Source organism: Hippocampus guttulatus, chromosome 1, assembly GCF_054856545.1.
Source record: "Hippocampus guttulatus isolate MCC_2025c chromosome 1, RoL_Hgut_1.0, whole genome shotgun sequence".
Taxonomy (NCBI): domain Eukaryota; kingdom Metazoa; phylum Chordata; class Actinopteri; order Syngnathiformes; family Syngnathidae; genus Hippocampus; species Hippocampus guttulatus.
In genome coordinates, this window is record NC_141261.1 from 34,655,856 (window position 1) to 34,682,392 (window position 26,537).

At 42.6% G+C, this 26,537-nt stretch overlaps 1 protein-coding gene across 2 annotated transcripts; it reads right to left on the bottom strand.

Annotated features, from left to right (window-relative positions):
• Nucleotides 1-189: 189 nt before the first annotated feature.
• Nucleotides 190-24,728, bottom strand: irak1 (interleukin-1 receptor-associated kinase 1). Of its 2 annotated transcripts, none has more exons than XM_086127908.1 (14): nt 24,356-24,728; nt 22,715-22,882; nt 22,521-22,643; nt 21,612-21,682; nt 21,361-21,540; nt 17,673-17,734; nt 17,444-17,552; nt 17,259-17,380; nt 16,163-16,376; nt 10,316-10,384; nt 10,152-10,239; nt 9,987-10,081; nt 2,179-2,836; nt 190-2,094 (listed from the first exon to the last, which is right to left on the bottom strand). In XM_086127908.1, the coding sequence occupies exons 1-14, from the start codon at nt 24,465-24,467 to the stop codon at nt 2,015-2,017; spliced, it is 2,151 nt and encodes a 716-aa protein (XP_085984034.1). In that variant the 5' UTR covers nt 24,468-24,728; the 3' UTR covers nt 190-2,014. The 2 variants fall into 2 exon arrangements, with proteins under 2 accessions (XP_085984034.1, XP_085984044.1); XM_086127918.1 differs by lacking the exon at nt 24,356-24,728 and adding an exon at nt 23,695-24,345.
• Between the last annotated feature and the right edge of the window lie 1,809 nt (nt 24,729-26,537).

Below are 26,537 nucleotides of genomic sequence, written 5' to 3' on the forward strand. Positions count from 1 at the left end.
TTCAGCAATTTGACTCGTAACGGACACATATGAGTGGACAGACAAATGGCCGTTAGTCCAGTCGACTGCAACAACCACACTCAAGCAGCATTGCACTTTGTGTTACCAAGCTGCTATCGAAATAAGGTTTCATGCTTGCTTCTCTTATATTACAATGGAGAACGAATATAAGCACGTTAACTGCACCAAACATTTTAAAAGAGAAACATTTATTGAAAAATTATTGCAGGTTTGCATTATTATTCAATAGCAACCTTTATGTTCGATCTTGTGTACAGCACGTTGTAGCAGCTGCAGGTGTAATTTTTCTTCCAAGCAGCAGTTCCGACTATTACATGTAAAGTAGATTGGAAAAGATCACAGATACGGACCCTGCGAATGTTCGTGACATGATGGGTTGAAGCAACATTTTCCAACGGTGTAATCGGATCATCAAACTTTGATCCACTGGTGAAAAGAACACTTTGATTCTCTGCTCTTTCATCTATAACTGCTTCAGACAACAAAGTGTATGCAGGAAAGTGGTTAAGAGTGCACGATTGTCTGTGTCTCATGTGTTGTTTTGTCATTTTTTGTTCACTTTTCTTTTGATAGCGGCGCGGACACCCGCAGCAGCTCCTTTTGTTTTATGTTAAGAGGCAAGAAATTTCATCTGTGCTGTATGTTACACATACAGTACATTTGACAATAAAGTTTATCCAATCCAATCAAATGCAACCTCGAAACAGCACAAATACACCTGAATAATTGGCATCAAAAACCACAGAAACTGTTTATGAATCAGTTATCTGCTAGCATCGAATTAATTCCTGAAAATTAAATAAATACAAATAAAATATAGTGGCAACTCGCACCCACAGTGAGTTAAGATAAGGGACGCTTCCTGCCTAGACAAACGGAGGAGGAGGATAAGAAGCAGGCTCTGTTGTTGGCATTGAGACTGACATCTGTGGCAGAAAGGAGGATGGCCAACAAGTTTCTGTCCATGGACAAGCCACAGTTCCCAGTGTACAGCACAACCTCTAGGCAGCTTCTGGGACAGGCTGTTACTCCCTGCCTTGATCCACTGGTGACTGAGGATTATTCACTGCCTTACTCCACTGACTGAGGAAATCCTTCCTGCCCCAAGCCATGGATGCACTTTTTTATGGCACCTGAGGGAAACCCTAATGTCATATTCCCTCGACCCAGTACCGAACAGTCAACATTTCACACACTGATCACCATGTGCCTTATTCTGGACTTTCATGACCAGACTGGAACTGCGACCTTTTTTTAAATTTCCTTATTAAAAAAAACAAAAACTTGCAGTTATGCCTGAAAAATTTCTTGTCTTTCAAAACTTTACCGACTCAATATTTAAAAATGTTCATCTCTTAAATGTTTTTATGTGTAATTCGGCATGGCTACTTTTCTTATGTTGTTTTCATTGTAGACTGCGATTCAAATTTTGAATCGTAGCAAAGTTATTGGCTGATGGTCAGCCACTCAAGAAAACTTGTTGTCAAACACCACACAGTGGCAGTTCAGTTGCGTTTGGCCAAGTCACTCAGTGTACGAGCCCCAAGGGATTGAATGAAATTTTGGTCAAGTTACTAGCATTCAATGTACCACACTACTTATAGTCTGTATAGGTATGTACGAAGTACACTGCAGTGAACAGTTTTCCAAGCTGTTGACAACAGGAACAGGATGAACCATTAACTGTACCCCTTTGTTATCATTCATCAATAAAATCTGTGAATGTCCAGTGTCAATCAAGACGAATGTCACAGTTGTCATCTTTATGTGAAATTTGGAGTGTCACTCTTCCTTGAGCTTCCACGGTCAATTTTTATGATTTCAAAGAGCCAGACAGGATGCCCAATTAGTCAAGAGTCTGGTGTAATCCAGGTTCAGCATGTGGGGAGGCTCAATACTTGACTTGTGTCTTATTTCAAAATAATAGACAATAGTTGACCTGAGCAAAAAGAATGTACTCATTCACAAACCATACCAAATCCATCTCTAACAGTCAGATCTCTGTAGCAGCAAGATATTCCAGCTCATCACTCTCCTCCGGACCCCTGAACTCCTCACAAGGCTGCACAGCATCTGGTCACCCACAAGAGCAGACCAACACATGACATGTTATAATGTACTGATGGACGTCATTTCAGACAATCTTTGTAACCTTACCTGAGGTCTGGGGACACAGTGACTGGAGAGGAGCTGGAGAGGAAATTTCTGATCCACTTGGTCCTGGTCTCACTGCAATCTGAGGGCCACTGGGGAGCCTGTGTGGGTGACCAGGTCCCATTCTGTCATGAAGGTTGTACTGGTCCTCAGAAGGTTCTCTGGACCGGGATTTTGTGGGCCCAGTTCGATTTTGGTCCTGTTCACTGGTGTGTGGGGATAAGGATGACAGTTTGGAGTTGATCTGGCTCCCAGCAGAAAGGTCATACTGGGAGAAACCTCGACTCTCATCTGTTTCACATGGACTCTCAAATGAGGAGGAGGGCGGATGCACAGAAGATGTGTGAGGAAGTAGTGAGGCGAAGGAAGACGGAGCACGGAGGGAGGATATGTGAGGCGGTAGAGAGGAGAAGTGAACAGGGCGGGAGGAAGTAGGTAGGGAAGAATGGAAGGCGGTCCTCGTGAATGGCGGAGGAGGTGGGCAGGTGCCTATTGGTGGCTGGTAGGTGTCCTCGCGCGGTCCCAGTTTGGACAATTGTTGGGTCACAACCTCTAAACTGGCATCTGAAGAGCGGGGATATCCAGGGGAAACACAGTGAGGAGTGGGGACGAGGTCGCTCTTCCTCACCAGGTCACTGATGTCCTGAAGTCTGTCAAACACCTGAAAGGAGATCAAAAGACAATGTCAAGACTACATGCTTGATGTGTACGTGGAGCGCAACAGCCATTCGTGAATCTCCTGAAATGTTCAATTGCTGTTATTTAATATGTGTGTTTTCTTGTAAACTCCAGTGTCCTGAAAGGCACCTACATATAAAATGGATTTTTGGGGCCCTATTGTAATTGTAATTATTTCTTCTTTTTGTTTTGCTTCTTAGCAAAATTAATCTCATTTTTGAGAGCATAAACATGCCCCAAAACTCATGAAACGTTGTATGACCATTGGGCCTGGCGAAAAGGTGGATATTTTGAAGTTGTCATGCACAATTTTACAAAATTGGTTCTCTCGTACCCAGTACTTAAGTTCAACGGAGCCCTGTTGCAGAACATTTGGCCTAGTTCAAAGAAAATTGGGAGGCATGTGTAGCAACCCGAAATGTACAAAAAAAGTCAACAAATGCACATCCTAAAATGAACACGAAATGAGATACACATTTTTGAATGTACAATTTTGGCCAATTTTTGTGTTTGTGGGACCTTGTCCTAGAGCAGGGGTAGGGAACTTGGGTTCCTCGAGAGCCATATCCTGCCTGTTTTAGATCCCACCCTACTCATCGTGATGGGGCGAAATGGGTTGAGGCTCCGAAGCTTGTGTCGAGTAATGGGAGGGGCGTCTCCACGAAGCTTGTATCGAGGCGTGCTTCATTTCGGCAAAACCCGGAAATGATGACGTTGGAAGCCTCGCCGGCCGGCTGAATCACACAAATGCTTTGTGAGTGGTCCGACGCATTGCAAACACAGTACAGACCACGGTATAAATAGGTTGCAAAACGCAATGGCGATCGCCTGTTATCTCACATGTTGTGGATTTCGGGCTCCTGGACTTGTTACACCTGTGTGCAACAGTGCAACTTGTGCAATCTTTTTTCGAGCAGTGTCCGTTGCTTGCAATGGAACCTGCGTGAAAAAGGTGATCCTCCCCTGTATGGGAGCATTTTGATTTGATTGCTTCCAATAAGGTAAGGGAGAAAAACTACATTAACATAAATGTGACAATGCAGCTTTTCGCTTGTTCTTTTGTCTAACTATTGTTATTTCACAGGTGAAGTGTCTGTTGTGTGCAAGGGAACTTGTATACAACAATAACACCTCATCTATGTTGAGGCATTATAGAGCCTTGCATGAGAGCAAGGAGAGCCATGAAACTGGGCCATACCTACCCAAATTTATATAAACTGGCACTCGCATTTCTCTGCACCCCAGCTTCATCTGTGCCTTGTGAAAGAATATTTTCTAAAACTGGTGAAATATTGTCCAAAAAAAGAAACCGTTTAAAGCCAGCCACTGTGGGAAAGCTATTATTTCGAAATAAAAATGAATAACAAATTATCTTGAGCACTTGTTGTATTTTGTTCACATTCTAAATTACTAACACAAGCACATTCATATCTTTGTCTTAGGCAAATAGCCATTGAATTCTTAACACTGTTGACCTGTTGGGCTTCTGGACCACTTGATGGCGCCATAAAGTATAATGCACCATGAAGCTTTGCCACATGTGCAAACCAATTGGATGCAAAGCTTCATTGCTTCATGGGGCTTCATTTGACCATCACTACCTACTCCAACACACCTGATTCAAATCATCAGCTCATCAGCAAGCCCCGTAGAGGCCTGAAACAATCATGAACAGTTGAATCAGGTGTGTGGAGTAGGGAGGGATCTAAAACAGGCAGGATATGGCTCTTGAGGAACCAGAGTTCCCTACCCCTGTCCTAGAGGTTTCATTTGATTGACTTCCAAAGTAGACTGCGCCATCTCAAGAGTTTAAGTTTTCACCATACTGCATGATGGGGGCATCACATTTTGCATTTCATATTTCCATCCATCCGCTTTTCAGAACCTCTGATCCTCACCAGGCTCACGGGTATGCTAGAGCCAATCCCAGTTGTCTTTGGGTGCGAGGCGGAGGACACCCTGAACTGGTCGCCATCCAATTGCAGTATTTAATATTTCTTACACGACAAGAGGAAATGCTTAACCCTTTCATGCACCCCGTAACCCAGTGGTGTCAAACATACGGCCCGCGGGCCGGAACCGGCCCCCACGGAGGTTCGATGCGGCCCGCGGGATCATTTAAAAGTGAAAAAAAAATGCATTGAAGACACAGAATGAATATTTTATATAAAATGCAATTCGTGGATTACACGCTAGGGGGCACACTGTTTTGATCACAGTCGAAGACAACATTGTTTTGATCGGGGAAGAAAACAGCAGTCTCAGTCTGTCACCGAGATAGACCCAACGCAGCAAATGATATGAAAGCCCCAATCAATGCTTCTTGAGACCAAAGCAAAGGAAAGAGATGATATTTTGGTGATTCATAGCACAGTATGGTATAATGTTACTTGTTCGGCCCACTTGACATCTACCGAGTCTGTATGTGGCCCACAATGTGAAATGAGTTTGACACACCTGCTGTAACCTAAGACCATGATAAGTTCTCCACTGTAGTCACCGCTGTGCCTGAAAGGGTTAATACATTTCCTGTACAAAATCCACAAAATCCCAAACCTTATAGGTACAATTAGAGTTTTGACTTGACATCTCTAAGACAATATTTTGTTTAAAATATACTGCCACCTAGCGGTGAGAAGAAATGTCATTTTTAATGTACCGTACTGTATTTCGCTGAGCACAATGACCAGATCTACCTGAATTTTTGTCAGAAAAGCCTCAAGACTTTGATCATGCGCTATAGTAAATATTGTGACTTTTCAGCATAAGGCGTGGCGAGGGCTGCACCAGGAATTCAGATAATTCGCCGTGGCAACAAAAGCTGTCGCATTTTAGGCCTTTTATAGAAGGATGGTTATACTAACTTATCCTGGAGATTTTATTCGATCGACTTCAAACTAAGCTAATGGACTAATCATCAGCAGCAGTAGCAATTAGTCAACTAATCTGATTATAGGTCAATCGTGGCATGTCGCACCAGCAAGCAGCGGCTCGTATATAACCACATTAACTTACAGCTTGAATTCACTAAGGCACATATGTGAAAGTGCCGGCCCGCGAGAAGGTTTTCAGTGGTCCCTGGGATGATACTGATTTATTATTAGAACCGGCCAGCAGACCGCAGCAAGCCGGCAGCCCGCAGATCTTTTCCACACACCAATACTACATTTCCCACAATGCAACGGTGATGCGCCAAGCAGTGGCCACTTTATTTCAATATTTATTAGTGAAGCAGTCGTTCGCATAACAGTGACGTTAGCTTTCAGATACCCATCAAAAATGACAAAACGCAAGGTGCACACTGACAACCGGAGGTTTCAAACAAGGTGAGAGTCGGAGTACATGTTTACGGACGTAGCTGGAAAACCTGTGTGTCTTCTGGGCAGAGAAAGTGTGGCGTTATTGAAAGAGTGTAGTCTGAGATGACATCATGAAACGAAACACGCGAACACAAACAAGAATATGGACATGGAACAAAGGCTACAGAAGGTTGAGGTATTAAAACGAAGCCTCAAATCTCAACAGACTCTGTTCAAAAAAGCCAAATCAAAAAGCCAGGCTGCTGTCACGGCCAGTTTTATTGCGTCAGAAGAGATCGCTAAATCAGCCCGGCCACTTACGGAGGGGGATTTCATTAAAAACTGTATGCTTAAAGTTTGTGACGAAGTTTGCCCCGGAAACAAGCAACTCTTTTTAAACGTGAGCATGAGCAGAAATACCATTGCCTAGCGAGTAGAGCAGATGTCCATTTATCTAAAAGAGCAGCTTGTGAAAAACGGAAAAGATGTCATCGCATATTCCTTGGCTGTGGATGAGAACGCTGAAGTTTCTGATGTTGCACAGTTGTCAATTTTCATCCGCGGAGTGGACTCCATCTTAAGCGTGACAGAGGAGTTTTTGGCTTTACATCCTATGCATGACACAACTATCGTGCATGAAAAAGATACGGCAGTGGGTGCTGCGCAGTTTGCCCATTTCCTCCCCGACACAATGGCCCAGCTGCGCATCCAGGCTGCTCAAACGTCGAAGGTTTGGCAGCACATACTGTATGTGTGTGAACAACTATTTTCTTTGATGAAGCTGAACAACACATCACACAGAAGTCGACTTACTGCTGAACACCTTCACTCAATTTTGAGGATTTGCTCAGCTCAGAGCCTGACCCCAAATATTGATGAACTTGTAGAAAAGATAAGACACCACCGAGTATCAGCCTCAGCCTCAAAGAAGTGAATATTACTGTGCAATCACATATTAAGAGTTTTTACTCAGTTCAAGTTTAAAAACTAAAGTATAATACAGTATTTGCTTTCGCTGCTTGTTACTTCTCCTTGAAGAAAGTGTTGTTTTTGGTTCATAAATTTTTGCACTTTATTTTATTGTATTTCAATCCAATTATGCTTTAAAAATATTTTATTTGAGTAAATGATCGAAAATTGCTATTACTGTATTTGTTTTTCTTTTAAGTAAATTTAGCCTACTTTTGCTAAAAGAGAAAATATGGGCTATTGATGGTGCCTTGAATACCGGCTTCTTTCATTCATGTTATGGGTATTTTTATACAAAGGAAATTTGTTTTTTGTGCGTGTTGAAAATGAAAGTTTACTGACATAGCCATAAGAAAATGTTGCTTTATTTATCTGACCATATTGGAATGTATTTGTTAGGTTTTCAGTCAATTAAATTTGGTTCAATAAACTATATGTGGTCATTTTAAAAATTTTCAATGAACATTCGATCAGTCCGGCCCTCGGCTTGCAGCAAAAAATTTTATCTGGCCCTCCGTCCTTTTGACTTTGACACCCCTGCTTTAAGGTATGTACCTATTAATAATAAAGACAATTTATTTGATAATATATTCATCTTTGATTAAACTTGACACCTTCTACCGGCAGTCCTGACATGTTTATAAATGATGGAGCAACTTAAATTGAAGGAAATACTGTGGCCTTATTTATTTATTTATTTATATTCGCTGTAAATGTTTATTGCATTTTAAAATGAAACCAAAAATGATACATGATGCAGAGTTGCACTAAAACTATGAAACTATAAATAGTGCAAAAAACATATTTCCCTCTTCTTGGCACCAAGCTCTTTTTTTTTTAATCTAGAAAGTAGTGAAATCAGATGAGTAAAGTTAGGAAAATGCACTGCGAGCAAGAATAATTCAAATCAACACGTATATTGGTTTTGTTTTTATTTAACTTTAATCCAAAACATTTTCTTTTCCTTTGCTAGTGTGTATAGTTTCAAAGTACCGGTAGTAAATTGGTCGACACAATCAAAATGTGATGTGCACCTGGAAATGAAAAAAGAAAATCCCCAACCGGTACTATAAATTATTACATTGTACTGGGTTACCTTGGTTATGCATTTTGTTGTTACGTGTAGCCTTTGAGTGCTTGTGACAAAATATGTCATGTTCTGTTACTCTTAGTGCTCCTATGTCCGAGTTCACAAACCCAACACTATGTGTGTGGTCGCGAATGTCGGAATGGAGAGAGACCATGAGAGCGCTGTTCCTTTTCGATGTCAATCACTGGCATATAAAAGCTGTCTTTTGGTTGTTACTAAACGTGAGTTTGCTGACTAATAAATGGCTCCTATACTTTTTGTTCTTCTACTTTCTTCCTTTCATAACTTTGCTGCTGTAAATTGAGAATTTCTGCATTGTGAGACGAATAAAGCTTTTCTTATTCTTCTTCATGCCTACATGTTAAATGTTCTGTAAAGCACTTTGTCACAGCTGCACTGTTGTTGAAAGCGCTATATCAATAAAGTTGTATAGTATATTGTATAATCCAAAGTAGACGCTAAAATATGTAAGCATACCAAAACAGAACACCAAACACACATGGTAGCCTGTGAGTGCTAATGCTAGTTTCCTGGGACGGTCTAAAACGCTTACTGTAAAAACGTTTTAAGTGGCTCAGAAAACTATGATCAATCATTATCAAAATGCACATGCACATCTCTACTTCTGCTCACTTCAACCTCTGAAAATATCAAAACAATCGCCACAGAATTTTGGATTTTACCAATATTTGAGATTTCATGACATCACCATCTTCCTCTCCATAGGCACACACTCATGTTTAATGTGGCTGAATGAGGAAAATGCTTTATGTTCATAAAAATCTAAATATTGAGGGGATTGTTTCAATATTTTTAGAGATTGCCGTGGGCATAGGTCGAGATATGCATGTGAATTTTGGTGGTGATTGATAATAGATTTGTAACACGAAGCCACATTCATTTTTTTTCTCAATCGTGAACATCTCTGCAGAGGAAAAAGCTTCATGCCCATAAAATCCAAAACACTGTGGCAAAAAAAAAATACGGCGTCATTTTCGGACACCACACTACATGACCCACAACGCTTCTGCTTATATCGCAGATCGCATTACTACGACTGCTCATTTGCGTCACAGAGAAGGCTTTTAGCCAGCGGGAGAAATTTGAGAGAAAAACAAAGCAAATAAATACCTAAATCAACTACTTGTTGGCTAGTAAATTAATTGTTGATGATGTTGATCTTTCTTTCTCTTAAACCTCGACTTTTTGCCATGAAAAAAAAAAATTGTTGGCTTATATCTTTTCAAAAGGTCATACATTTGATGACAGTTCAGGTCTGAAGACATCCAGAAACAATTATTGACTCTTAGTCACAGCACCACCTACTCCGAGCTTGACAAACACCTAAAGAGTTCTTGATGTTTCTTCAAATTATAAATACCGTCACATGCATACATAGAACCTAAGTTGGGCTCAAGCACCTGGCCTTTTGCCATCGATGAAAAAAAAGTCATCTTTTGCCACAGCCCATTATTGTTTTTTCATTCATCATCTTTCACAATGTATTTAAAAAGGCCTTATTTGACATACATTTTCATATCCAAGCCGAGTTTATTTGAATTGCACTGCTCCTGCCTTGCAACGAGAGCCCCGACCTGCCCTCTCCGCCTCCTTTTCTTCTCACGGCCTCATGAAATAGTTTTTGTTATGTTCGTATGTAAGTACACTACTGAAAAGCGCTGCTTTTCTCAGCTACCACAAAGTTTTGTTGATGCTTTTTGGAGCCTGGAAGGGCACGGTCATAGCTATTCGCATAAATCAAATAATAAACAAACCTCAGTCATGGTGGGCCTCTTCTTCCATTTCTCGTTGAGACACCCACAGGCCAGCTCCACCATCTGCATGCTCCCGGCCAGCTCTGTGGCGTCCCCTGCTGACGCCACAAGCAGTGTCAAGAGAGGCTCCGTGAGACCCAAGGACAGCGGATGGTAAACACTGACCTGAGATCAGCCGGCGGTCCAGCTGTCTACCCCAGGCCGCTGCATAAGAATCAGTCGGGCCCTTCTGAACTTCTTGGATTATGTCCTTCTACGGAAGCATGGAAATATTTGTGAGCGTGTGTATGCCCATACTTGTGAGCATGTGTGGGACTAAGAGTTCAAACCAGGTAAATATCTCCCAACTTCTTGTTTGCCTCCAGAGCTCGCCGACCAGTAAGTACCTCCAACAACACCTGCAATAGACATACGCATGCACGCGTGCATGCGCAAACACACGTGCACACGCACACACGCACACACACACGAGGATCAGCATAACTGTGCCTTGTGGAAACAGAGACAAAATTCAAGACTGAACAGTTATGCTGCCAGGTATTCATTTCCTTGCATCTTTGCATTCTGTCTCACCTTCTCATCTATCTAAAGCAGAGGTCACCAATGCAGTCCTCTAATGCAGTGTTTTTCAAACCCTGTGCCGCGGCACACTGGTGTGCCTCGAGACATTCAGGTGTGCCGTGGTAAAATGCCTGTGAATCGCCCAGAAAGTAATCGTGCAGTACCCTCCAGTACCGCTAGGGAGCAGCAACACCTAGCCAATTGCCCTGTGTTTCGACCACTAGAGAAGCGAATTTGTGCCGCATGAATGCAGGACGACAGTGAAACAATAAATATGGAAGATGATAAAACACTTTTTTCTTTGTGTCCATTTGATTCCAATTCAAGCTGTTATAACGTCATTCTTCAATGTTAAAAACAGTTACAGTAACAATATAACACGTTAGTGTTAAAATAAGCGGGGTTTTGTTCACATTTTCAGCTAGTGGTGTGCCGCGAAATTTTTCCAATGAAATAAGTGTTCAAAAAAGTTTGAAAAACACTGCTCTAATGCACCTATCCTTACATGCTTTAGAGTAGGGGTGCCCATTACGTTGATCGCGATCAACCAGTAGATCAAGGACTACACAGTTCCTGTTAATGTCCAATAAGGACCGATCAAATCAAACTGCTCTGATCCTGAATGTGTTGAACCAAGTATAGTGATTGGATTTTTCATAGGTGGCAAATACCAAATTGATAATGAGTTTAAAGGGATATATATGACTATGGAAAAAGGAGGTACTGTACAGGAAAAAGGAATTAAAGTGTAGGTGTGAGGTATATTCATAACAATATACCGTCTAAAATTTGCTACTGAGAAGTAGATAACTGAATTGGCACAGTTATTGAGTCACCGGTAGGCGGTTTTAATTAGGTAGAACCGCTGAGTCGTAGGTTCGGCCAGTAGCTGACGAGCAAAGACCAAACTGAGTTCGTAGGCAATTAAAAATCGGGTGTAATTGCTGAGGCAAGTCCAGGTAATTTTCTATTCTTCTGGATGCTGATAAATTCGTAGGACTGACGACTGGAGATCGCAGTCTGAGTAGACAGCTGTATTTTAGGGCAAGTTAGGGACAGCTCCATTGTTACAATTGGAGAATTACGTGACGTCACGGTCCATAAGGGAGAATATTGGACGGTGAGTATGATAAAAATCTGGTGAACTGTAAGATGGACGGAAGGCCTGAAGGTGAGAAAGCGGTTAAAATATTGTATGGGAGTAAGTAGGAAAAAAACGAAGGTGAATGCATTGCGCAGAGAGAGAAAAGGGCGAATGCATTGCGCAGAGAGGTAAGTAAAGCGAGAAAACAAGGTTTTAAGAATAAATTGTAAGAATAAGGCAAAAGTTTGAAATAGGAAAAGAAAAAGAGGATAGAGCCAAGTGAAATTCAATTTGAGCTATATTGCATTTCATGGGCGGCTTGACCAGTGCCGTCGACATTGGAAAAAGACAAAATGAATAACCAAAGTAACTCTGACAAAGTTATGATAAACAAGGCAGCGATGATGCCTCCTCCACCGCATGGGGTGAGGAGCGCTAAATTTATGACCCCACTACAAGCGCCGAGTGGCCATTTGAACATAGGCGAGGAAAGGGGGATAACACATTCCAGCCATATTACTGGCGCCCACCCGAATCCATTGTGTGCCAAGCTTTCCCCTGATCTGCCCAGGGTGACTATGACATACAGTTGTGGGCAATAGAGGGATATATAAATACTTAAGAGTAAGTATTTACCCAAAGAGATTATGGACCTTTTAGAGGGAATAGCCTCTTGCAAATTGACTAGGTTGAATGATAGAAAATCAGACGCGCTGAGGTCCCTTTATCCAACTCCATTGGTTCCCCTACAACAATTGGGGTTTGAATTGTTATCTGAGGTACATCTGAGTGTTCTCGTCCCTGAATTCAAGGAGCAGACTCGACCGGTGTAAGCATCCCTGATGTGCTGGTCGCGAAGCCACAGACGTGTCCTGAGCAGATGCATCTGAGGGCCTTAAAGCGGGAATGGCACCAGCTGAGATGAATGGGACCACACAAAAGACACAAAGGACCCGTCATGCTGTCTACCTGGATGGGAAGCAACAGCCCCAAGACGCATTTCCAACTCCAAAGTGACCTTCGGAAGGACAACTGGACGTGAAACCGAGACAAAGTTATCAGGGGGCCCAGAAATAATAACACCGATCTTTCTGATTAAACTGGTCAATTTGGTCTCCATTCCTACACGGACGTGGGGGATTGGTGTCAAGCTTGACTAAGACTTCTATTTCCGGTTGTAGGTAGTGCTTTGCACAAGATCAGATTGGTTGTTCCACTTTTGACAAGAGATTTTGACACAGATGATTTTGTTTTTTGATTCCCTCAAGAGTTATTAAGGGTTGTTAAGGAGTTTATTCCTTACTGTGATTTTATTTAGTCCCTCTCTGTTGTTGGTTCTGTTCAAACACATACACAAGAATGTAGAATGCTGTTGGAGGTATTTACTGCTCACTGTGATTACAATCACCTTCAGTGCCCCTCGACCCCCACTACTTTTAGGGCCCCCTCCAGAGGACATGTTTGACATTAAAAGAGTAACTGTTATCTCGAGCATCTGTGTTCCTGCCATCACATCAAAGATCAGACCGAAGACAATAGTGGGCAGTGGTGGTCTGGTCTCACCTCACCACTCCCAACTTTTTCCAGCTACACCGGGTCAGACGACATGTACATTCCTTTGTTTCCAGGATTTGCATGGAGGCGTAACTGCCCGCCTCTCATTATCATTTTGTCCCTATATATTCTCATGACTGCATTTTTTCTATGCTTTCTGATGAAATCTGAGACTCTCAGGAGCCCGAATCGATTCGTGTTGCGTTGTGATAAACTTCAGAAAAGACGACGTGGTGTTGGATCTTCTTCCACCTTATAGAGAAATAAAAGAACCTGTGTCCAAGGAGGGCTGAAAGGAAATTGACAGCTCCCCCGCCTCTACAGCAGTAATGCTTCAATCAAGGGAGGTTGGTTGATCGAAAAGTAGATCTTCAGTCAAAAAAGTTTGGGCACCCCTGTTTTAGAAGTTTCCCTCCTCCAGCACACCTGATTGAAATGATCAGCTCTGCAAAAGATTGATAACGATGCTGATCATTTCAATCAGGTGTGCTGGAGTCATCGAAAACAGCAGTCCCCAACCTTTTTTGCCCCACGGACCCGTTTAATGTTGGTCAATATTTTCAGGGACTGGCCTTTAAGGCCGGATAAATACAACAAAATAATATGGTATGACTGCATGAAAACGGTGGTATTTTTGTACCATAATAATAAACACGCATCATGACAGGAGGAATGTCCGATCTGGCCGCAACCCTCTCTGGTCGCTATGGTAAAGTTTAAACGTGTTAGAATAGAAAAAGGCAATGTTGTCATGTTTTAAAGTTTCATCTTGTTACATGCTTGATTGACCTCGAAATGCTTGTGTTCAGAGCATCTTGCACACAATGGAAGCATAGATAGATCAAGGGACCCGAGCAGATGGTACCTCAGAGAGAAAGATTTAACCTTGGACGGAAGGGAGTACTTAAACACGCCATCATGAGAAAGGGTCACAAACCAGATTACAGACACCGCTCGTTAAAATGTACATGTGTCTATTATTTTGGATGTTGGTGCTGGTACCAAGAGAATGTTTTGTCTGAGGGGCGACCCAATGGGGCCGTCCAGAGGTGTGTCATGTTAATGAAGATGGGAGTGTTTTTCTGATATATTCCTTGCAATTTACATATACAGTCAATAAAAGGGCCGGCAGAGGTTGCAGGGGTCGGGTGTCAGTTGGGAAGCCCACACTGAGTGGCTTCATTGAAAACTGTGCCTCCTGCCGACAGAGAAAGACAATTTGTTCCTGTGTTCGAGCCTTTTTCGATCGTCCGAGCGAACATCTCTGACAACATGCCTTCAAAATAAGATATAACGCAAATACAAAGGGTGTGAAAAATACAACTCACCATTGCCGCATATTACGCAGAGTGGGCTAGGTGCGTGGGAATCTCCCGTTGAGATAGATCCGTATCTTGATTAGGACTCCTGATACTGTCTAGTAAATATAGCCTTCTTTTTCTTGGAAGTTGTAGGCTCCTCTTCTCTCTCCTTCCTGGCTGGGCCTTTTCCTCTTCCCAAAGGAACTTTTCAAAGACGTTTGTTATTTTTTTACTCATTTTGCTAGCTCTTGGGTTTAATTTTAGCAGTAACCTGTCACCTGACCAAGAAGCTCCGCCTTCACCTGCGTCAAGAGTGACATACTGTAGACCAGGGGTGGGCAAACCATGGCCCGTGGGCCGGATCTGGCCCGTTGGTCTTTTTAATCCGGCCCGCCGAAGATTGGTGCACAATTAAGGTTTGATTGCATTCATTTCGTTTGGACTTGTAATGACAGGTATTTCAACACCAGGTGGCACAGTTACTTCAAGTTGCAGAGCACAGGGAGGGAGGGGAAGACGAAGAAAGAGGGAGAGAGTAATGACCACGGAAGGGAAAGTGATACGTATCTGATTAAACGAAGCGGGTAACAAAGTACCAAACATTCAGGAGACGCCTGGAGTCGGAAAGACTCAAATCTACGAGACTTTGAAAAACAAGGAAGCAATTCTTACTCAGTCCGATTCTGGCAATTTCCATGCTCAGAGTGAATTGCTTGTGGCTCGAGTAAATGAACATTTCCTAGAATGGTTTAATTGTTATCATGTTAAAAACTTTCAGCAAACTGGACCGCGAATAAGAGAGGAGGCGAGTTCCATAGCACTAACTATGAGCATCGAAGACTTCGAAGCGTCCCGAGGCTGGCTTCAAAAGTTCGTTGCGCGACATCAGCTGAGCAATGCTGTCATGTGTGGTGATCGAGACAAGGTAAAGTTAGAGACAGTGAGTGAGAGGAAAGAAAAGCCACAAGGTCTCTTACTCGTCTCATTTTGGAGCAAATAGTCCTATTTCTAACTTTTGGCCCGGCCCTCCACAATATTTTCTGCTTCTCATTTGGCCCCCCCGGGAAAATAATTGCCCACCCCTGCTAGACGGATGTAACATAGAATCTGGTCGTTTTTCAAAATAAAACATCTTTCAGATTCCGAAATGAATAAAACGGAAGTAATGTAAGTTATTTTGTCTTTCTGTGCGGCCCGGCACCAAATGACCTGCGGCCCGGGTTTGGGGACCACTGATTTAAAACATGCAAGATAGGTGCCCTAGAGTAGTGGTCCCCAACCCCTGGGCCGCGGACCGGAACTGGTCCGTCGGTCACTTGGTATCATTGACTTTTGGGTATTGATTTCAGAATCTGAAAGCTGTTTTATTTTGAAAATTGACTGGATTCTTTGTTACATCCGTCCATAACATGTCACTCTTGACGCAGGTCAAGGCGCTTGATGGGACGTTCCTCGTGTCATGATTCGTGTTTATTATTATGTTTCTCAAATATCACAGTTTTAATGCAAGTCATAGCATATTATTTTGTTGTATTTATGCGGCCTTAAAGGCCGGTCCCTGAAAATATTGTCTGACATTAAACCGGTCCGTGAGGCAAAAAAGGTTGGGGACCGCTGCCCTAGAGTACCGGAGTTGGTGACCCTCTGATCTGAAGCATGAGATAATCGGGACTCACCACACCAAAGCTGTAGACGTCCACCGACGTCCTCGGCTGACCACTCCTCAAGTACTCCTCTGGCAGGTATGCCAGCGTTCCCCTCACCTTGGACTTTTGACCCACTGTGGTCGTCTTGGACATCAGACGGCTCGATGTGTTTGGAGACGCAAAGCGAGCCAAGCCAAAGTCAGCGAGCTTTGTCACCAGGTGGCGGTCCAAAAGGATGTTTGAACTGCAACAGGAAATGGAAATGATGGAGACCCAATTTATTTACTTAATTTGACTATATACTAGAAGTCACATGATGTATTCTGTAAAACTGGGCAGTCACAAATTTCTGAAGTCACAATTCCTACTACGATTACTGTGATGTATCGTCATACAGTACAATATTGATATCTAAGTGGCGAATATTGATATCATAGGTGTTCATTTAATGTCAAATGTTAACCTTGAAATAGAATGGAAATCTTAGTCATCTCAATGTACTTTCATGAGTGCCTATCAGAACGACCAATGAAAACAGTTTTATGATGCTTTTATAAATACTGCTTAAGTCTGCATAAACTCTATACTAAACTTAATTATAATCATTTATTTTGTATTATTAATTACATACGTATTAATTACATTATTACAACATATGGTGGTGACAGTAAAAACAGATGGACATTGCTGGGATTCCATTATATCCATTATTGCACAATGCCAGTTTTAGGATAACAGTGGCAGAAGTGGTGCCTGAGTAGATACACTAAAAGACTAAATATAACCTATTTTGGTATATTTTTGGGTTAGTGTGAAAGTAGAATGAATTATTCCTGAGTAAATTCATCTCAACTCAACCTTTTCTTTAGAAGTAGATTGCCCCAAAGTTAAAGAAGAGTTGACCCCCCCCCCCCCCCACCAAAAAAATTAATAAAAAATGTAGCACCCGTGATACTGAAGAAAATGAAATCCAATTTTGATGTACCACACGATCATGCTTGTTGGCCACGTTTTTCTAATTTACATTTGACTGGAACGTTATAATGTTGGACCTTGACCGTTCCAAATGTAATATTTCCTTCTTCCCGACAGTGTCTTGTGCAAGTAGGTTTTGTGACGTGTTAACCTTTTCACATCGCCATGGATGACAGAGTTGCGTCCATCTGGAGGAGAATGAAGGTACTGCAACGCTGCTGATGTTTCATGAACGATGCGGACCCTCACAGGCCACGTGAGAGTAGAAGAAACCTAAACACACACACCTATATCAGCGTGTGCCTGTGTGTGCATGTGTGCGTGTGTGTGTATTACGCTGTGGAGCTGATCCTCCAGGGATCGGTTTTCCATGTAGCTATAGATGAGACAAACACTTGGGCCTTGACAGAATCCAAGCAGGTCCACAATGTTTGGGTGTCTGAACCTAGTCGGCCATAGAATGGAATGACAAATATTTCATCGTAACACGCAACAAGGCCCATGCTTGGCGCATGAGTTTTAAGTGTATGCCGGTGTATACATGTACGTGCTTGAGGACACTAACTTTGATAGTTTTTCCACTTCAGCATTGAAGGTTTCCTTTATGTTCAAGTCCTGCATGTAGTCCTGTCAAAAAGAAATTTGATAAATGTATTGTTTTTAAAATAGTATAACTGAAGAAAGAACACAAAAAAAATCATCCTACAAATAATTACCGGGGTAAGTATGCAATAAGTAACTTCTGATTCAAAGACACAATAGCATAAATTAGGAATATACACATTGAAATATTGCCAAATAATATCACCAAAACATTTTAGATACAACAAATGACTAAGGCAAAGTCAACCACATGAAATGGTCTTAAATTGATGTTCTTTTTTTACAAACAGAAAACAACATAATAAGCCCACTATCCACAGTGGCGGTTCTGGATCAATTTCACTGAGGGGGCTGGGCTGGGGCCAGGGGTTTTGATGCGGGGGCACATTCAACCCAGGGCTAAAAAGACAGATTCGAAATCTTATTTGACTGTTTATTTCTTCAGACTTTGAAATTGTAGTCATAACATTACAGTGAGGAGAAAAAAAACAGTATTAGGAGGGCTAAAAATGTCTGCAAGCGTAACAATACGCCGTGTCCATCTGTTGAGAATATTCAAGCCAGGGGATGATATGGTACCAGTCTCCCTGGGACAAAAATTGCAAATACACTGAAGCTAGATGTTTTACATGCATATAATTATCCAAATTTTAAAAGGCAATGTCTTATATATTGATCCTGTTAAATAAAAATTTAAATAAAAAGGGAGACTAAAAAAGTTACACACACACACACACACACACACACACACACACACACACACACACACGCACACACAAACACGCGAGCACACACACACACACACACACACACACGCAAATAGCACTCGTGTCGTGGTAATTTCCTTCTCTGCGGATTGCTTCTCATTTTCCCGCTCATTTTTAACTCATTCACTCCCAAAGACGTTTTTAAACGTCTTTTCAGACTTGGTCCAGAATTGGCTGGTACTGAATGAGTTAAGTGGCGCAGCGCACTAAAGGGTCAGACTAGAATGTTAAATCACGCACTTTGGTGCCGAGTCGCGTCGGCGACTCGGCACCAAAGTGCCGACTGCGTAATCTACGCTCGGAGGGGGGGCCACAGGGGGGGCCAGAATCGGTGCTACAGGGGCACTGGCCCCCGTTGCTCCCCCCCCCCCAGAACCGCCACTGACTATCCAGGGTTTATTCATTATATATTGATGTATCATTTCAGCAGATGTAGGGTAAGTTACTTTGAAAATGTAATATATTTCATATGACTAGTTATTTGCATTTGAAAATAAGTTTATTTACAATATTACGTCTGTATTACTTTTGAGTCAATTATACTTTTAAATTGCTGATTTATTGATTTATTAATGATTTTGACATTTAAAAGGAAAATGGAAAATTTGGAATCATAGCTGGTTAAGATGACAAGTTAATTTTCAATCGGGATTTGTAACAATATACTGTAGGGCAGTGGTTCTCAAATGGGTGTGTGTGTGCCACTGAGGGAAAAGTGAAGGCACTCCAGGGGGTATGTGAAATTTTAAAATGTATTTAAAAAGTGGCATACGGGCAAAATCCTTAAAAAATGGATACATTACAGAAATATTTCTAAAAAATATAAGGAATAATAATAATAATAATAATATCATCATAAAATGAATTTTATTTTCAACAGATTCCTCAATTTCATCATCCTAAAAACCCAGAGTCTCCTTGCCATGCCAGAATGGTTCAACTGAACCTGCCATATGCCATATTTAGTTGAAATTAAGTTTATGATTTCCTTTTGAAAACAGATCTTTGCTGTGATCCCACAGGAGGACATTTTATGTTGATAATTTTTAAGTTTCTTTTTCCAATCAGCGGTGAGTCAAATTCCCCCTGCCCTCCCCCCACTTATCAACCACTTGCGGTAGGAAACTTTCTTTTTCATACATTCTCACAGAAGAGAATGTTGGGAAGAACATCCATCCTTCCATTATCTAAACCGCTTCCCCCTCACGAGGGTCGCAGGAATGCTGGAGCCTATCCCCAGCTGTCTTCGAGCAGTAGGCGGGGGACACTCTGAACAGGTTGCAAGCCAATTACAGGGCACACATCGTCCAACAACCATTCCTACTCACAATCACACCTAAGGAAATTTTAGAGTTTATCATTAACCTGCCACGCATGTTATTGGAATGTGGTAGGAAACCGGAGTAGCCGGAGAAAACCCAGGCATGCACGGGGAGAACATGCAAACTACACACAGACAGGCCAGAGCCGGAATTGAACCCCGCACCTCTGCATTGTGAAGCAGACGTGTTAACCAGTCAAATACCATGTACTACTACTACTACTGCTACTACTCCATCCATCCATTTTCCGAACCACTTGATCCTCACTTGGGTCGCGGGGGGTGCTAGAGCCTATCCCAGCCGTCTCCGGGCAGTAGGCGGGGGACACCCTGAATCAGTTGCCAGCCAATCGCAGGGCACACAGAGACGAACAACCATCCACGCCCACACTCACACCCAGGGACAATTTAGAACGTCCAAACAGCCTGCCATGCATGTTTTTGGAATGTGGGAGGAAACCGGACCACCCGGAGAAAACCCACGCAGGCCCGGGGAGAACATGCAAACTCCACACAGGGAGGCTGGAGCTGGAATCGAACCCGGTACCTCTGCACTGTGAAGCCGACGTGCTAACCACTGGACTACCGGGCCGCCCACTGCTACTACTAATTATTATTATTATTAATTATTATTATTATTATTGTACATCTGATTGCCAGTGACTTGGCTGCACAGGCCCATTTCCAGGCTTTACGCCAGGCATCACCAAATTCCTCAAAGTACATAAAATAAAATAAACAATAAAAGGCAAACCGAACCATATTTACAATTTCAGATTTACTAATGGATTACATTAGTGCACTTGGGGTAAAACATTTCACAATCGCACACGCCATTCGCCGGGTGTCACTTGAACGAAATGTCTCCATACACAGAGCAGATTCTCGACTCTTCACCGGCCCGACGGTTGTGGTTGGATAGATGGATGGATGAAAGCTTCTGGCCACATCATGCAATGGTCAAGGTCAAGGTCATCTTTATTGTCAAATATGCTTTATGTATGACATGCAGCATCGATGAAATGTCTTTCAATTCATATTTTGACTCACGATGAAAACAGTGGTGGAGACTCGCGACTCGTTTTTTTGTGAGATTTTGCACAGTTCAATTGAAACAGCCCCGCCCCGTGCCTGTTGTAACTGCAATTAGGCGGCATGGTGTAAGGCTGTTTGGGGGTAATGGAAAAGAAGGATAGGACAACCGTCTGGTGTCCACTGTTTTTTGAAGCACGGACCACTTTCATGCAAGGACTTATTTTGACGCAACGTCAAAGCCACAGTGCAGTATTGTTTCCTTTTTATGTCTTCTTTTTAAGTAATATAAAATAGCTGACCAGTTTCGTCCGCCGCTGCTTTTTGTAAACAAGGTTGTTACAGTAAAATATTTTGCAAGTATATCTTCAGTCACCGTCAATCTTTACATCATACAAAGCTACAACATGCCAATTGAGACAACTATCTATACATCAGCAAATATGATCATGCTGTACCACCACAAAAAGGCGACGACCAAATTTATGCAACCAGTGCCAAAGTTAGCGTAGATTCCTGGATTTGCTGACCTGTTTGAGTCTCTTGACTGCACAGTCAGTGTTCTTTAGGCGCGCTCTGTACACGACTCCAAAGCCGCCCTCACCGATCTGCAGGGTTGGCGAAAACCCCTCAGTCCCAGCATGCACCTCCTCATAGGACCAGCACATCAACCCACAGCCGGCATCGCCAGACACCACCAATGCAGGGCCCTAGAGGATTGAGTGATTTGTGACATGAGCCAGCAGTGATCATTATTAGTTCCTCATGAGCGTTAATTAACCTGGAGGGTTCGAGGTTGACCAGAATGCAAACTTGAGGGTGGCGGGCGTGGTCGGGGTAGTGCTCTATTGACTGAGAAACAGAATTAACAAATCAAATCAAATCAAAGCACTCAGCAGCTCCTTTCATTCACACACGTTTTCCTGACTCTACAACCAACAACAGACTGTGCAAAAATGTTAATAAATCATTGAGTAACTATGTTATATCAGTCGGGCGGTTACTGAGTGTTTTGCTCCTCATACTTCTACGGTTGGGTGTTTGATTTTCTGTGTGAATGTTTTCATTCATTTCATGGTGTTTACATTTTTTTTTTCGTGTTTGTCTGGGTTTGCTACGGGGACTCCGGCTTCCTTCCACATTCCAAAATGTGTTTGTTAGGTTAATTGAATTGAATTAAAATTTGTAGCTGTGAATGTGAGTGTTTGTCTGTCTATATGTGTAATTAAGCGACGGCTGTCCCATAACCCCCCCCCCCAGATTATTCCCCAAAAATAAGCTGATAAACATTCAATATATGTTTCAATGAAAAATGGGGAATGCAAAAGGTATTTAAAAATATAGAAAATAAAGCAGTGAAAATGAGGACCCGCGTGCGCTGAACCATGAGCAAGTGGGAGTCTGCTGTATTTAATCATGGGTAGCTGTCACAGCACTACTGTCTCGTCTGATATGTACAAAGATGGTTTGTGGATTTTCAAGTCTTCTATGCTCTTATGGTCCATGTTGCTGCTAGGAAAATGTCCCCATTGCAGGACTCATGAAAGCATGTATTTTCTCTATTCCATTCTTTGATGTCATGTCTCTATGAAATCTGTTTGATTCTTTTTTTGTTTCGTTTTTTTTTTTTTACAGTCTTGTTAGTTCAGTGTGGTTAGTTCAAGTGCATGATTAAGGCTGCATGTCGTACTAGAAGTAGTGCTGATTATGTGGGTTGCCAGTGGAGGAGGAGGAGCCACCATTGATATGGGAGGAGGATCCAAGTGAGATCGGCTAACAGGAGGAGGAGCAAGTGAAGATGCCTCTGTCACCCCTATGCAGAAAAAAATAATATTCAGCAATAATCGTGTGACTGGTACAGAGGTCAGAGGTCAGAAGACGCACAGTGAAGGATCACATCTCTCGCGCGGAGAAGCTGCTGATGCTCCAACAGGTCCAGCAGCTCACCAACGCGTCCGTTCCTGTTGCCCCATTGGCTCATTACATCGTCTGTCCGCCTCTCCTTTCTCTCAGCTAACCGCACGCTGACTTGATCTCCAAGGACCGCTGAAGCTGAGACAGAAGTCCATTCCAAAATGGGTTAAAGTAGTGTTGTAGAGGGCTATTAGGAATAATTATGTACCATATACTCTTTCGTCCTTCCTTTCTCTTAAAATGTTAATAATGTAACAATCAGCTTGAGCAGATTCCAATCTTCTGAGGAGACTTTAAACAAGATGTTGAATAAATTCTGTTCCAGTACACCCCAAAGTCGCTCTTGCAGACCAACCCCATCAAAACATACCTTGTAAGGACATTTCATGTGAATTGCAAAATGTTCACACAAGCCCTTTACTAGAGAGGGTGGCTTCATTTGTATTTTGGTATAATTTATGGCTTTATCCGATAATAATTTTTGGCGTCGATCAGACAGCTTGAAAAAAAATTAAAAAACAACACTCGATTTGATCAGAGGATGGAGATATCTATTGAAACATGTACTTTTCATTTGACTCACATGTTTACAATGTCTCCTTCTCTGACAATGAAAACATGCATGGTTCAACAGCTGTGAACAAGTCCATACATTTACTTACTTACTTACCAGTTACACCAAGTTCCTGGCTACACATTCTACAGTACTTGTACTGCCTCTTCCTTTTTGGCTTGAATTGGAAGCTGGCTGTGTTGTACAATTCCAGTGCCCACAGACCAAATTGATTATTTTGTCCGACATGGTTTGTTCACTTTTTACATGGTGTACATGTGCCATAGTGAGCACATTCTCAAAGCTGTTTGGCTCCAATGTAGATGATGTAGCTTCATTCATGGCTTTCATTACTTCATTCATCCATCCATCCATTTTCTAATCTGCTTATACTCACAAGGGTCGTGGGTGTCCTGGAGCCTATCCCAGCTGTCTTCGGGCATCAACATTCTGCATACCAGGGGATGCCAAAGACAGTGCCCACGGGCACCAAGTAGCCCTCACTAACCACATGAGTGGCCCATGGGCCACTTAAGAATAGCTTAACAGTGATGGGATAGTGTGATGTCCTAGGAATGTTTTAGAACTCATTTGAAGACGTTAACACTTGCAGAAATGTATAGAAATGGTGTTGCATGTTGATATTTGTTGACCACTTAAAATCAACTCATTGCTAATAATAATAATTGTGAGAAATAATTACCTGATTAGTGCTTTAACATAAAACAATTCTTAATTATTATTTACCACATAAAGTAATTTTAAGCATTTTTTTCCCCTGAAGTATGTGTCGATCTGGTAGCTTTGCATTCATCAGTACCCAAGGAGTTAAATAAAAAGTGGGTGATCCCTGATTTAAACACTGTACTAATTTAAACAAAAACGTTCGTTCACTTAGTCATTAAAAGTCAACTAAGTTGTAGTCTTGGTTCCGACCAAAAAGTGATTCAACACCAACTTTAAATGGACACATGAGAACAAATTACGAGTTTCCCATTAAGACGCACAAATGAAAACAGACATTTCTCCGTCCAGTTTCAAGTCGGGTTCTCTCTCACCAAAGCGGGTCCAGTCCAGGTCTGACAGTCCATCCATGACCCGACAGAACTCCCAGTTGACCTGTGCTGGTAGGCTGTGCAAAAAATAGCTTCTGGCGTCTCCTTGGGACATTTTCTGAAGAAAACCTCAACTCTGAATGAAAAATTTGCTGACTCCGGAAAGCTAATATGCTAAGAGGCTAAGAGCCCAAAACAAGGTACCAGCGGAGCCGCTTACATCCGGACCTGGATCACCCGGACTCATTGGTGCTAAATGTGACTAGCCCGTCAGATTCGAGAGTGTCAAAAGTTCTGGCTGGGTTGTTTCCGGACATGGTGTTGACCAGAGCGCCCGGACAAGAGCCACTTCCGGTAGCCGGCCTGCCAAAATAAAATCTTATTTTTGAGCACGTCTCAGTTCCAATTACAGTTATTATTATTATTATAATTAGTAGTAGTAGTAGTGGTAGTAGTAGTATTTTATATGTTATCATTGTTTTACATTTGCGGCACAATTCATATTAATGAAAGATGTCAACTCCTGCCATCTTTGTCGTATTCAAGTTCAGGATGATGATGATGATGATGATGACTGATGATGATGATGATGATGCTGTTTCATTTCTAACAGCTTCAAACAAGGAATAGTTGTTATGGTGGTATTATTGTCGATGTCTTGTTATGTGTTTTGTTGTATTATTGTTATTTTATGTTACATGTTCTGTCAAGGGCGGCCCGGTAGTCCAGTGGTTAGCGCGTCGGCTTCACAGTGCAGAGGTACCGGATTCAATTCCAGCTCCGGCCTCCCTGTGTGGAGTTTGCATGTTCTCCCCGGGCCTGCGTGGGTTTTTTCCGGGTGCTCTGGTTTCCTCCCACATTCCAAAAACATGCATGGCAGGCTGATTGGACGCTCTAAATTGTCCCTAGGTGTGAATGTGGGCGCGACTGGTTGTTCGTTTCTGTGTGCCCTGCGATTGGCTGGCAACTGATTCAAGGTGTCCCCTGCCTACTGCCCGAAGACAGCTGGGATAGGCTCCAGCACCCCCCGCGACCCTAGTGAGGATCAAGCGGTTCGGAAAATGGATGGATGTTCTGTCAAGTGCTTTGTTACAGCTGCAGATGTGCCACGCCATACAAATAAAGCAGTAATATAATAATAATAATAATAATTACTATAACTATTATTTTCAACCTATGAATGTGAGCGCGGATGGTTGTCCGTCTATGTGTGCCCTGTGATTGGCTGGCAACCTGTTCAGGGTGTCCCCTCACCCGCCTACTGCCCAAAGATAGCTGGGATAGGCTCCAGCACGCCCCGCAACCCTTGCGAGGATCAGAAAATCAGAAAAAGGATGGATGGATTATTTTCAACCACTGAACAGTTGCTTTTTTTTTTTAAACTCAATTTGTAACATGCATAACCTGTGTCGTTTGATACTCAGTACACCTACCGCCCTCTGGGAAACAACAATGAAGCTTAGTTGATTGCATTATGATATTTGGCTGGGTGCGTACATAGTACTGGGCGGTGGCGGGCGCTCATTTGCGCATATACAGGTACTGTACAGTACAGTACAGCAGATGGAGTTATATGGCTGTTAGTGGCCCGGTAGTCCAGTGGTTAGCACGTCGATTTCACAGTGCAGAGGTACCGGGTTCGATTCCAGCTCCGGCCTCCCTGTGTGGCGTTTGCATGTTCTCCCCGGGCCTGTGTGGGTTTTCTCCGGGTCCTCCGCTTTCCTCCCACATTCCAAATACATGCGTGGCAGGCTGATTGAACACTCTAAATTGTCCCTAGGTGTGAGTGTGGGCGTGCATGGTTGTTTGTCTCTGTGTGCCCTGCGATTGGCTGGCAACCAGTTCGGGGTGTCCCCCGCCTGCTGCCCGAGGGCAGCTGGGATGGGCTCCAGCTTCCCCCGCGAACCTAGTGAGGATAAAGCGGTTCGGAAGATGAATGAATGAATGAATGGCTGCTAGTACCCTCTACTGGTAAAGTGATGATACAACAGCTTATAGGAAATTACTTCCACCTGAAAAGATTAAGAATAACAGACTTCACATCAACACTAGTCCATTTCCCTTGCCATTTTTGTGGCTGAAAATGGAGCTTTGTTAACATTGCGTGACTGTAAGTGATGCCAGCCTTGAAGTTTAAAAAGAAAGTGTGGGAGGCATAATGAGTGTTTTTTCAAGAGAAACAACA

What these genes read in the sequence shown, in the direction of transcription:
- irak1 (XM_086127908.1), bottom strand. Translation starts at nt 24,467, where the DNA reads ATGTCCCAAGGAGACGCCAGAAGCTATTTTTTGCACAGCCTACCAGCA. An exon ending in ATCCATGGCGATGTGAAAAG is followed by an intron (nt 16,377 to 17,258) that starts GTTAACACGTCA and finishes TTCCTGTTGCAG; the next exon opens with TTCAAACATCCTTTTGGACC. An exon ending in AGTTGGGAGATATTTACCTG is followed by an intron (nt 10,240 to 10,315) that starts GTTTGAACTCTT and finishes ATGCTTCCGTAG; the next exon opens with AAGGACATAATCCAAGAAGT.